This window comes from Mauremys reevesii, linkage group 2, assembly GCF_016161935.1.
Source record: "Mauremys reevesii isolate NIE-2019 linkage group 2, ASM1616193v1, whole genome shotgun sequence".
NCBI classification, from domain to species: Eukaryota; Metazoa; Chordata; order Testudines; family Geoemydidae; genus Mauremys; species Mauremys reevesii.
In genome coordinates this window covers 220991665-221005284 of record NC_052624.1, presented here as the reverse complement: position 1 = coordinate 221005284, position 13620 = coordinate 220991665, and the positions used below count along the sequence as shown (strand labels likewise).

The window sequence follows — 13620 nt, the reverse complement described above, 5'->3', positions numbered from 1 at the left end:
CTATATAATTGGAATAGGGATTATAAATTCTATGATGATATCTTTGAGCTATACTGCATCTTAATTAAAACTGATTTTTATCCACCCTGATTTGAATATATTTCTATTTAATATACGTGTGTGATTGAATCCTTCCTGCTGCACCTTGATGCCATTTATATAGGATGTTGAGCCCACCTCCAACCTTTCCTACCCTGCTCCCCACTCCATTACTGTTGTCACTTAAGCAATGACTCATGTCAGATAAGCAGAGAGCAGGGGTCTCAAACGCAAATGACCACAAGGGTCACATGAGGCCTAGTTCATTGGCCCAAAGGCTGCATCACTGACACTCTTCTCCTCCCCCCCCCACCCCGCTGCCCCGGCCCTGCCCCTACTCCACCCCTTCCATGAGGCCCCACCCTTTCCCTTCCCCTATTCCAACCCCTTCCCTGAAGTCCCCACCCCAACTCTGCCCCTCTCTGCCCCCAGAGGGTGCATGAAGGATGTGGTGGGGGCTCAGGGCAGGGAGTTGAGGTGCAGCAAGGGATTGGGGTGCAGGCAGAGGGCTCAGGGCAGAGAATTGGGGTGCAGCAGGGGGTTGAGGTTCAGGCAGCTCCAACCTCAGAGCACCCATGGAGTCGGCACCTATGTGAATGGTTAAAACCAATTTAGAAGTCCTTCAGGAAAAAGAGTTAGGTGTCATTGTGGACAACTCAATGGAAATATCTGTGCAGTGTACGCAGATTGGATGGCATGCGCTAATTTTCAATATTACATTACATTATAGTCTTAACTATCTTGAGCAGTTTAGTATCATCTGCAAACTTTGCCACCTCACTGTTTACCCCTTTCTCCAGATCATTTATGAATACATTGAATAGGACTGATCCTAGGACTGACCCTTGGGGAACACCACTAGTTACCCCTCTCCATTCTGAGAATTTACCATTAATTCCTACCCTTTGTTCCCTGTCTTTTAACCAGTTCTCAATCCATGAAAGGGCCTTCCCTTTTATCCCATGACAGCTTAATTTACGTAAGAGCCTTTGGTGAGGGACCTTGTCAAAGGATTTCTGGAAATCTAAGTACACTATGTCCACTGGATTCCCCTTTGTCCCCATGTTTGTTGACCCCTTCAAAGAACTCTAATAGATTAGTAAGACACGATTTCCCTTTACAGAAACCATGTTGACTATTGCTCAACAGTTTGTTTTTCTACGTGTCTGACAATTTTATTCTTAACTATTGTTTCGACTAATTTGCCCCATACTGACGTTCGACTTACTGGTCTGTAATTGCCGGGATCACCTCTAGAGCCCTTTTTTAAATATTGGTGTTACATTAGCTAACTTCCAGTCATTGGGTACCGAAGCCGATTTAAAGGACAGGTTACAAACCTTAGTTAATAGTTCCGCAATTTCACATTTGCGTTCTTTCAGAACTCTTGGGTGAATGCCATCTGGTCCCGGTGACTTGTTACTGTTAAGTTTATCAATTAATTCCAAAACCTTCTCTAGTGATGCTTCAGTCTGTGACAGTTCCTCAGATTTGTCACCTACAAAAGCCAGCTCAGGTTTGGGAATCTCCCTAACATTCTCAGCCATGGAGACTGAAGAAAAGAATCCATTTAGTTTCTCTGCAATGACTTTATCGTCTTTAAGTGCTCTTTTTGTATCTCGATCATCAAGGGGCCCCACTGGTTGTCTAGCAGGCTTCCTGCTTCTGATGTACTTAAAAAACATTTTGTTATTACCTTTTGGAGTTTTTGGCTAGCCGTTCTTCAAACTCCTCTTTGGCTTTTCATATTACACTTTTGCACTTAATTTGGCAGTGTTTATGCTCCTTTCTATTTGCCTCACTAGGATTTGACTTCCACTTTTTAAAGGAAGTCTTTTTATCTCTCACTGCTTCTTTTACATGGTTGTTAAGCCCCCGTGGCTCTTTTTCAGTTCTTTTACTGTGTTTCTTAATTTGGGGTATACATTGAAGTTGGGCCTCTATTATGGTGTTTTTAAAAAGCGCCATTGCAGCTTGCAGGAATTTCACTTTAGTCACTGTACTTTTTAACTTATTTTTGCATAGTTCCCCCTTTTGAAATTAAATGTCACAGTGTTGGGCCATTGAGCTGTTCTTCCCACCACAGGCATGTTGAATGCTATTGTATTATGGTCACTATTTCCAAGCGGTCCTGCTATAGTTACCTCTTGGACCAGCTCCTGCACTCCACTCACGATTAAATCTAGAGTTGCCTCTCCGCTTGTGGGTTCCCGTACCAGCTGCTCCATGAAGCAGTCATTTAAAGTATCGAGAAATTTTATCTCTGCATTTCATCCTGAAGTGAAATGTTCCCAGTCAATATAGGGATAATTGAAATCCCCCACTATTATTGGGTTCTTAATTTTGATAGCCTCTCTAATTTCCCTTAGCATTTCATCATCACTATTACTCTCCTGGTCAGGTGGTCGATAATAGATCCCTAATGTTATATTTTTATTAGAGCGTGAAATTTCTATCCTTAGAGATTCTATGGATCATGTGGATTCGCTTAGGATTTCTACTTCATTTGAATCTATATTTTCTTTCCCATATAGTGCCACTCCTCCCTCCCCCACCCAGTACGACCTGTTCTGTCCTTCTGATATATTTTGTACCCCGGAATGATTGTGTCCCATTGATTGCTCTCAGTCCACCAGGTTTCTGTGATGCCTGTTATATCAATATCCTCCTTTATCACAAGGCACTCTAGTTCACCCATCTTATTATTTAGACTTCTAGCATTTGTGTATAAGCACTGTAGCAGGGTGAACCCGTGCTTCTTCCCTGAAGGGGTTAAAAACAGCCCTGGGACGGGGCTGTGACGGGAGAAAACAGCCTTTAGGCTGGGCTGATTGGGGAAGTGGCTGGGGCCATGCCCCAAACTGAGCCACAGGGCCTTATTAGAAGGCCATGGAAGCCAGAAGCCGAAACAGTCTCCCTTTGGCTGTAGAGGGAGAAGGGCCTGGCTGCAGGGAGCTACGGACAAAGTACCTGAGGGGAGCTAGGCTGCGGCCTAGCAGAGGGCTAACAGGTACTGGGGGTTGCAGAGGGCAGCCCAGGGGTAGGCCAAGGCAGCAGGTCCAAACCCTCCTTGCCAATGATGAATAGGCTGATACTGCAGTCTGCCCCAGGATGTGGGGCTAGACAATGACTGGCAGTAGCCATACACTGAGGCAAGGTGGGGATAGAGGGTGGGGGTTCCCTGAGGAGGGGAAACCCTGAGAGAAAGGGGTTACTGCCAGGGGGCAGCATCCCCATGTAAAAGGGCACCGGGTCCAGGGAGGGACACGGGGGGGCCTGAGGACAGGCGGATCACCAGCCTGCAGAGGGCGCTCCAGAGATAGAACAGAGCTAATTCCCGGAGTCACCAGCAGGAGGCGCCGCAGGGGTGAGTCCGGCCTGTCTACAGCACTTTAAAAACTTGTCCTCTGTTTATTTGTCTGCCTTTTTCTGATGTGCCAGATTCTTTTTTATGTGACTGTTTATCATCTGGTCTGGCCCTTACATTATCCTCTTCCATCCTCTGCTCCTGACTATAACCTGTAGATTCTCTATCATTAGACTCTCCCCTAAGAGAAGTCTGTGTCCGATCCACATGCTCCTCTGCAGCAGTCTTATGTTCTTACGTACATTACATTATGGTTGCCTCTTCTTCTCAAAACCGATATACCAGAAATAGAAAAGTTACAAAGAAGGCTATTGCAGATGATTAGAGGAATAGAAAAATTCAACATGATGAAAGATTACTGACCCTATAGTTCTTCAGGTGGCTCTGTACAGGGCTGGCTCCAGACCCCAGCGCACCAAGCGCGTGCTTGGGGCGGTGTCCCACGGGAGGGCAGCAGACGGCTCCGGTGGACCTCCCGCAGGCATGCCTGTGGAGGGTCCGCTGGTCCCGCAGCTTCGGTGGAGCATCTGCAGGCATGCCTGCGGGAGGTCCACCGGAGCCGCGGGACCAGCGGACCCTCCACAGGCACGTCTGCAGGAGATCCACCGGAGCCGCGGGACCGGCGACCACCAGAGCGCCCCCCGCGGCGTGCTGCCCTGCTTGGATCAGCGGAAATCCTAGAGCCCCTGGCTCTGTATATTCTCACTTATGGGTATTGCTCTGCCTATTGGTGTCTAAGTAGAACCCTCTCCTAGCAGTGTACCTTAGAGCACACTCATGTGCCCCCTCCCCCGCCCGCATGCGTAAACATCTCCAACTGCTTTGAGAGTGAGGATATAAGAGGTGGGGTGACCTGAGCTCTTCACCACCTCAGTTCCTTCGAACCGCATGCCTGGATGGTAGTGAACCGCTCCAGTCTCTTTGGATCGGGAGTCCTTTCTGCTTGAAGTGTTCTTTCTTGTAGCTAGTTAGTATAGGTATAGTCAGTTAATGCATAGCTCAGTTCCAGGTTATGGCAGAGCTGAGGAAGAAGGTGGGATTCAAGAGGTGCGCTTTATGCCGGCCACTGTCTTCCCCATGTCTGACGACCACATGTGGTACCTCAAGTGCATGGGAAAGGGCTGCTCTCCTTCTAGGTGTTCTATTTGCCAGACTCTTAGACTCAGAGTCTGCAAGGACGGAGAGACTCAATTACAGCTCCTTCTTCTCATCCCTCTGGATATGGACAGTTGTTGGATCCAAGGTCCAAGAGGCCAGTCTTGACTCCTGTGGCTTCCAGTAAGTTAAAACAGTTGAAGCGCTCCAGGAACTGGAGCGCCAAGAGGTCCAGATTTGGTTCCCACTACTACCTCTGAAGCTACCTATGTCAGAACCGAGGGCCACATGGTTGGCTTCAGCTGTCTTGCATCCAGAGAAAAAGTCGAGAGATGAGATGGCCACTCTCAGCTGTGCTGTATCCTATGCATCAGACTTCTTGGATCCATCCAATTCCAACAGAGCCTCCACGGCTTCGAAATCCTGGTTGGTTCCAGTCTCTTCTTCAGAAACTAGCAGGATGAATTTGAGTCTTGCATTGGATGTGATTCTGTCCATGTCTTTGTCTCTGGCTGCTACAGTTACAAGCAAAAGAGGCCTAAGGACAAATCAGCCACTGTTAGCAGTGCCAGATCCCATGCCTCGGATTTATCAGCTCCAGCCAATATGACAGAACTGCTACGATTCTAAAATCTAGATCTTCACCTTCAGCTCTGGCAGTTAGGGAGATAGATGGCATCAGATCCAACGCAGGATACAATCTAAGTCTTTGGCTTTGGCCACACTCCAGTTTCGGTTCCAGCTCCATCTTTGGTTCTGAAGGATGCAGTGTTGGTGATAGCTGAAGTTCACTGTTTAGCTTATGATTGTTCCTTGGGCAAGCGTCCCTGGTTTGGAGATCTCAGTTCTTTTCTTTCAGATGAAGTAGCAGGACAATGTTACTCTTTCCCCAGAATGTTGCTAAGGACTCAGAGCTTCCTTTGATGCCACAGACTCTGCTGCTAGAACATCGACTCTTGCTATGAGGAGACGTGCTTGGGTTTGCTGCTCTTCTCTAGCCCTGGATACCAGACTTAAACTAGAGAATCTGTCCTTCAAAGGGGATTGATCTTCTCAGAGAAAAGGCAGATGAGTTGCTGGAATAGCTAAAGGAGGCAAGATCAACAGCCCATTTTCTGGGCTTGATTTCTTCTGACAAGAGGAGACCTTCTACTACTACTACTTTTCGTTATCAGAGGCAATTCTGTCCCAAGTCATCTTCATCTTATTTTTTGCCTAATCTAAGGCGTCAGCAGTACCACTAATTGACATCCTTCCAGAGCCAACATAAGAAGAGGTTATTTAAATCAAGGCCTATATCTAAGCAACCTGCTGCCTCCATGGCATCTTTGTCTCAAAACACTGGACCTCAGATTTGATCGCACGATTGTTGGAATTATTTTTTAGGCAGTGTATTACAACACTAATTTAACCATAAATTCCTTTATTAAATTCAGAGGCAAAATGGTATTGATACAATTGCTCTAAACATGCCTAAAAAGCCTAGACAATAGGCAATTTACTACATCTAAACAGTAACATAACATTTATAAGCACTTAATCAATATACTTATAAATGGGCTAAACTCGGGGGTGCGTAGATCCATATTGGTTGGCTTAAACGTGGTCAGGCAGGTATTGGCAATGAACCCTTTAAGAGTTTACTTTTTTATATCCTTTCACAAACAAGGGATGTCATTGCCAATTACTGACTTCAGCTAAAATCCAGTTTGAGACCGTTCACTCTTATTTCCAGTTTTAATCGAGATAAGATTTAAAATTTCCTTTCTCCCTTTGTATCTTCCCTATCTCACCCCCTCCTTCTTGCTGACCACCAGTTTTTCCACTGTACCTGAGTTCACATAGACCCTAATTTTTGAGATAACACTGGTGTGTTTGGGTGGGAAGGTCCATGCTGGCTCCTTCTAAGACGGATTCTCTCTTATTTAAAACCATCTGCAATCACCCCTATTGGTCAGAAGCCTTTTTTTTTTAGAAACTTCCTTTTATTTAATTAGTTATTCTTTGAACCCTACTTCATTCTGTCTGGCCTTATAACTAATTATTTTCAAGGCCTTTCTTTTACATGCAAATTAGGGGCCTTCTTTACAATACATACCTTTAACCAAACTTAAGCTGACTTGAATTTTATATTTATTCTACAGTGATTGAGTGATTGTGGCCCAATCAGGAGCCTTGGAGCTCTCCTCATCGGAGTGTAGAGATGTGGTTTATGCCCCAGTTGGGTTCATGGACCCCAGTCCCAGATGCTATCTGTGAGCTACTAGGTGGAGGACTGGAGTGAGATAACTCCCAGGACCCCTGGTTTCAATACCCGTGGGGCCTGACACTGGTGCAGAAAAAGGATGGGGGGTTCCATCCAATTTTTGATTTAAGGAACCTATACAAATACATTCAGAAGTTTTGATTCTGCATGTTAACTTTGGCTTCCATAATTCCTTCACTTTTGGTTATCGATTTGTTCACAATTCTCGATTTAAAGAACATGTAATTTCATATATCGATTCATCACATTTGTTGCAAATCCCTTCTTTTCATATCCATCAGAGAATTGATTTGCCGATATCTTTCCAAAAGCCCCATTCTCATAAGGAGGAATTTATTTTACATACTTTGGATGTGAGACGGGCCCTTGCTAGATGAATTAAACAATGTATTGTTGAAAGTTACATATTAGCAGAAATTCCTGTACCTACTTCAGTACAATGACAATCTAGTAGAGCTGTAGCAACTTCCTTTGCTTGCCATAACTTTGCTGAACTTTGAAGAGCTGCAACCTGGAATTCTGTACACACTTTCTCCAGGCATTATGCTCTGGATTTGGTCCCTAGGGCTGACGCTACATTCAGGAGAGTGCTGCCTCACTCACTGTTCGGTGGGGACTCTGTTCATGCCTACGGATTATTATCAGCACTGCTTGTAAATTGAAACCATAAGTGGGAATATAGTAGAAATAGAATGGGCTCCAAAAAGGACACTGCAGATGATGAGCCATGGAAAAGCTTGACGAAAGATATGATGAAAGATTAAAATTATTAAGACTATATACAGGGGCGGCTCTAGGATTTGCGCCACCCCAAGGAGGGCGGCATGCCGCGGGGGGCGCTCTGGCAGTCGCGGGTCCCGCAGCTCCGATGGACCTCCTGCAGAGGGTCCGCTAGTCCCGCGGCTCTGGTGGGCCTCCCGCAGGCACGTCCACCGGAGTTGCGGTCCACCGGAGGTCCACCGGAGCTGCGGGACCAGCGGACCTTCCGCAGGCATGCCTGCGGGAGGTCCACCGGAGCCGCCTGCCACCCTCCCGCAGGACGCCGCCCCAAGCGCGCGCTGGAGCCGGCCCTGACTATATAGTTTAGAGAGAAATTATTGAACAGTAAAAAAAAGGTAAATCATGTGCTTCAAGTTACATTTTCACCATAATACAAGAAGGGAGGCACAGATGAAATGAAAAGCAACACATTTGAAATAGATGAAGAAAAAATATTTTTGCAATGCATCATGAAACTGGGGAACTAAGTGCCACGGTGTATTATGAAGGCTAAGAGGATTAGACATTTTTACCTGAATAAGTATCGGTATATCCGTAATTCTATGATGCTGAAAATGTGTTAAGCATATAAACTCATGTGCTTCAGGACACAAGCCAACTTTTAACTGTGTGATTAGACAAAACTCTTTCTCCAGATATGTTTTTCCGTAATGGTTCATTGTGGAGGTTTGGAACATCTTCTCTTGATCACTGTTAGAAACAGGATACTGAACTAGATGGACCATTGGTGTAATCCCATGTGGCATTTTCTATGTTACCACTTTCCAGCAGCTCCACTCTTGGGATTAAGTTGTGCAAAAGGCTTGTGCAGGCCTTTCAAGGTGAATTTTCCACTATGGGCACTGAAATAAATGGGGCTTTTTATGTTGACTTCAAAGGCTATTGAATTAGGCCCCATGTGTGCAAAATTGTCCTAGGATTCATAATTGAGGAATAATGATCAGCCTAATGCAGATATACTTCATGGTGCATCAAGAACAATAACTAGGATAGTAGTTAATAAACTAAAGGATGTAAAAGAAAATCATTAGGTTTAGTTGTAAAAGTAGATTATTGGGGGAAAAGTTAGCCACTTCAGAGTATAGACAAGTATGATTTAGGGCTTCTAATGTGGAAAATACAATATAAATGTTCATGACTGTACTTTGTACTAAATCAAAAAAGATATGGTAGTGAAAGCTAACAGGGAAACAGTAGCATAGGTTCTTTCTGATGTGGTAGATTTGATGAGCAATTTCCATGACAGCTCATTTTATTGCAACTGATTAGGATTAGAATCTGAGCCATCAACTGTGTCTCACTCAGTGACTGAAATGTATCATGTTAAACCCTGATCTACCAAAAACATTTTTCCATCTATCCTCTCTGTCTCTGAGTGAAGAAGGCCAATTTCTAACTTGATGGGTTTTCTGTTTACATCACACTTGAATAGGCACAAGTGACCAACGAGACTACTGAATTTTTGAAAGCCAATTGAGACTTTGGTCTCAAGCCTCTTCTTAGCTCTTCATTCTCACATTGCTTTCCAGTGAGTAGCCTATGCAAGTGCTGAGCTCTACCCCAGTGTTCCAGACCTCTTCTAGTGTATTTTTGCTAAGGCCTTTCTGCAGTCATGAAAATGGCTGAGAAACAACTGAGAAGGTTTAGAGGAAAACTATGGCCTTTCACATATCTCTGAGCTGTCATCCACCAGTCTGAATCTGGAGGAAGTAACCCAGCATCTCTAAAGCCGATACTTGAGCTGGTGCATTGTTAGGTCAAGTCGAACAGTTAATAGGACATGATATTTTTCAGTTCACTAGGCCTTTCTTTGTACTTCCAGCCTAATAGTCATTCTAATTATGTGGTCATTTTTCTATTGTTTTATTACTGTTCTAGTCTTTGACATATCCTTTCAGTGAACATTGGCTTCCTGGTTCTGTTTTGGTTTTGGGGGTTGTTTTTACTAATAATTTCACGTTCAAGTTCTAGATATATTTTCCCCCACTTTAGATTTTCCTTGAGTGCAATTTTTTTTTAAATTCCATCCATATGTGTCTCATATAGGTTTGACTTGTTTTTAGTTTTTAGAGCTTTAGCATACACAAGTCTGGAAAACTAGCAGAAGGCTTATTCATTTGAATTGATGCTCAACATTCTGTAGTTTCATAGCTAATAACTATCTGTGATGTTCCCCTCTGGTATTATCGGGACCGGTTGTCTAATAGGTCACTCCAATCCTTGACTCTGGGAACCAGCCTGACCTTGCTCTGCTGTGAGAACCCCCACTCCTGGGCTCTTCACACACTGCCTCTAGCATGTAAGCTGCTCCTTGGATTGTGCAGCCGAATGACACTAGCCAATATCTCCAGTCCCAGACACAACCCTAGAAACCTCTGTCTTGCAGTATCTAGTTATGCCCACTGGACACGGCAAGCTTTTATGAGTTTGTCAATTTAACAAAGAAATTGATATGTACCAGGCTTGTTATCCCAAGGGGATTTTCGGACATGCTTCAAACCAAACGCACTGCTTCAGGTAGAATAAACAAAAATTTATTAACTATGAAGATAGATTTTAAGTGATTATAAGTTAAAGCGTAACAAGTCAGATTTGGTCAGATAAAATAAAAGCAACACTTTCAATGCCTTTACAAACTTAGATGCATCTCATCACAGGCTGGCTGGTTGCTCTTCAGCCAGGCTCTCCCCTTCAATCAGCGCTTCAGTCGCTTGGTATGGTGTCTGTAGATTTAGGGTGGGGGGGGGGAGAGAGAGCATGGCAAACGTCTCTCCCTTTTATCCTGTTCTTTCTTCTCTCTTGGCTTTGCCCCCTCCCCCTTCAGAGTCAGTTGAGCATTACCTCATCACAGTCCAATACTGACTGAAGGAAGGGGGAGTAACTCACTCGGACAGATCCTTCTGTTGCTGCCTAGGCCAGTGTCCTTTGTTCCTGTGAGGCTGGGCTGGGTTTGTCTCGTACCTGCCCTGATGAGGTGTGAACTGCCTCTCTGCTCTTGGAGAGTTTTTGCCTTGGCTTATTTTAAGCCATGAGGATACATTTTCAGCCTCATAATTATATAGATAAATTATAACCTATAACATTACTGTAACAATTACTATAACATCACTGTAACAACAATGCTCAGTGCATCATGAGCCTTCCGAAGACACCCAACATGACAAACTTTGCATTGGATATCACGCAATCATTTTACAAGAATGAACATGGGAGTGCTGGGTGTCTCCCCGAGGTACAGAGCATCACACTATACAAGTGTGACATGATGGGTTTTTTGTTCAAGTTAGAGAATAGCCTGGATCGTTAGTTGAATACTGTGGTGGACTGTATGCCTGTATTTACACTATTATAATAATCTTGGCACAAAGTATGCCTTCTGAGGTATCATTTGAAAACTCATAATTTGATGGTCATTCTTGTCCTGGCAAAATACATGTGGTAACATTGTATGTTAAGTTATAAGATTCCATTGTATGATGGTCAGGGCCGGCTCCAGGGGTTTTGCCGCCCCAAGCAGCCCTCCCCAAAAAAAGCAGCGATCGCGATCTGTGGCAATTCAGCGGAAGGTCCTTCGCTCTGAGTGGGAGTGAGGGGACCCTCAGCCGAATTGCCTTCAAATACCTGAAAGTGCCACCCCGCTCCGGAGTTGCCGCCCCAAGCACCTACTTGATAAGCTGGTGCCTGGAGCCAGCCCTGATGATGGTACTAAAACATGTTCCAAGTCTGGAGAGTGGTCAGACCAGTTCCTCAGAGACAAAGGGCAAGCTAACGCATCAGCCAGGTATAAACAGGGTCAATAGGCCATTACCTGCTAAGTGGCTATTCATTGTCAGGAAAAAGGTCATGGGCAGAAAATGTACATTTTAGTAAAGGTTCCTGTATACACAGTTTTCCCGGCACCAGGCTCACAGGTAGAACTACTTCTCAAGTGGAGGACAGGGCTATACAAAAGAAGGGGGCAGACACCCCACAGGACCCCACTCAACCTCCTCTCTCACTCTCTGTCTGTCAATTCATTTCATTAGAAGGAAAAAAAGAAACAGCCATTACAGAGAAGAAGGGGTCCTGACCTAAGGAGTTTGGTCAGTAAGACTGTTGAGAATATGTGGTAAGAATAGCTTTGCTTTGAATTTAACATAGTTTGTTAAATTAGGCACTAGTTGCATTTTATTTTTCTTCTAACCATTTCTGACTTTTATGCCTTATTCCTTGTATTCACTTAAAATCTGTCTCCTTTGTAGTTAATAAACTTGTTTTATTGTTTTATCTAAACTAGTGTGTTTGAATTGAAGTGTTTGGGAAACTCCACTTGAGATAACAAGATTTGAGCATGTCATTTCTGTTAATAGAATGATGGACTTTGTATAAACCTGTATTGTCCAGAGAGAGGCTGGACAGCAGAAGACGTACATTTGTGGGAAAAATCTGGGATGGGAGTATGCTGGTGTCACCCTACAGTTTAATTCACGTTGGTAAAAGCCTAGCTGTGGCTGGCAGGCTGCAAGTGCACACAGACATAGCTGGGAGCAACTTACATGCTGGCGGCTGTTTGTGAGCAGTCCTGATGGGAAGCTACAGCCGCAAAGCAGTGTAAAGGGCACACCAGGCAGGCGTTAAACAGCTACTCGCCAGTCTAGATTGTACTGTGGGAAGGTGACAAATGCCATTTACAGGTAAGAATTTTCCCCCTAATTTCTGACTCCTCTTAAATCGCGATCACAATTACAAAAATAAGAACAATGACTCAAGGCTGCACCAATGCTTTCAGCCTCTGTGGGCTGATATATGGTTCAGCGATGCAGGAAATCAAGAATAAGGCTGCCATTTTGTCACTGAATTTTGATTATCAAGTGAAATGTTTGACTATCAGAACCAAGAGTTAATTGTTACGCTAAAACTTACTCCTGGTGCAGCTTCCCCACATATCGTCAAGAGTTTCCACAACTCTAGTAAGGAGTTTATGTTATATCACAGGCTGACTGGTATAAAGCTAGTATTGAAACTATTGTACTTTGTACTCTTGACAGGTTATGAGCTTCATGGTATGGAAAAAATTCCGGAAGGACCAGGGCTTATAGTTTATTACCATGGAGCCATTAATATAGACTACTCCTACTTCGTCTGTAATCTTTATATACAGACGGGAAGATTCTGTTACTCAGTAGTTGATCACTTCTTTTCTAAGTTACCAGGTAAAGTATTTTTATTGTAAATAAGAGAGTTAGTAATATTTTGAATTCCGATATATTAATTCATACCATTTTAGAGATACATACATTATTACAAATATTAAGACTTAAACAAAATGCTTTCCAGGTATGCACTACAGAAAATAGTATAATTTGAAGCATTTGAGAACCTCTGTGGTCTTTTGAATTTCATTATAGCTAAAGGTTTCTAGATTTCAAAAAACTTTGCATGTAGCTTTAACATAAAAATTAACTGTTCTTTTTGTTCACTTTTTATTGGTATGATTGACTGTTATAAATTGGAAGAATTCAACATTTAACGAGTTTTATTATTAGCTCTTTTAGAGGTAATCCTAAAAAGTAAACTATTCTAACAAATTTATTTTCTCAGTGTGGTTAATTGATGCATTGTTCTTAAATAGAAATCCCATGAAGCATCCAACTCTCATTAAGTTTGTCGTTAGGAAGCAGTAACTTGCATTGCACAAGCACATTTGGACTCCGAAGACAAAATCTATCCTTGATGTAATTCCATTGAAGTGAATGAAGTTGTACCAAGGGTGAATTTTGCCTATAGTCTTTGTATGTAGTCTTCCAGCACGTTTTCTTTAATGTTCTGAAAATGAAGATTGGTTACTTGTAACTGTGATTCTTCAAGATGGACTCTGCATATTCACAGTCATGGGATGTGTGATAAATAGGGTAATCTCCTGAAATATCCTGGATCAACTTTACTGCATCAAGTTTTTAAATCTTTGGAACCTATTGTATTAAGTGAATTGTTTATGTATCCTCGCGGGGCAGGGATTGCGTGTATTTCCATGGGAAGGCTAAATATTGCTCCCCCAGAACTAAGAACAATATAGAGGGATTAGTCAAAATTA

General features: G+C 43.5%; 1 protein-coding gene across 3 annotated transcripts in view; it reads left to right on the top strand.

The window, feature by feature from the left end:
- LOC120399364 (transmembrane protein 68-like) overlaps positions 1-13620 on the top strand; it is a 51810-nt gene that overhangs the window by 15699 nt on the left and 22491 nt on the right. For all 3 annotated transcript variants that reach the window (XM_039527551.1, XM_039527550.1, XM_039527549.1), the window contains one exon: positions 12575-12739. In XM_039527551.1, coding sequence (XP_039383485.1) covers positions 12575-12739 — 165 coding nt within the window. The remainder of the gene's footprint in view (positions 1-12574; positions 12740-13620) is intronic.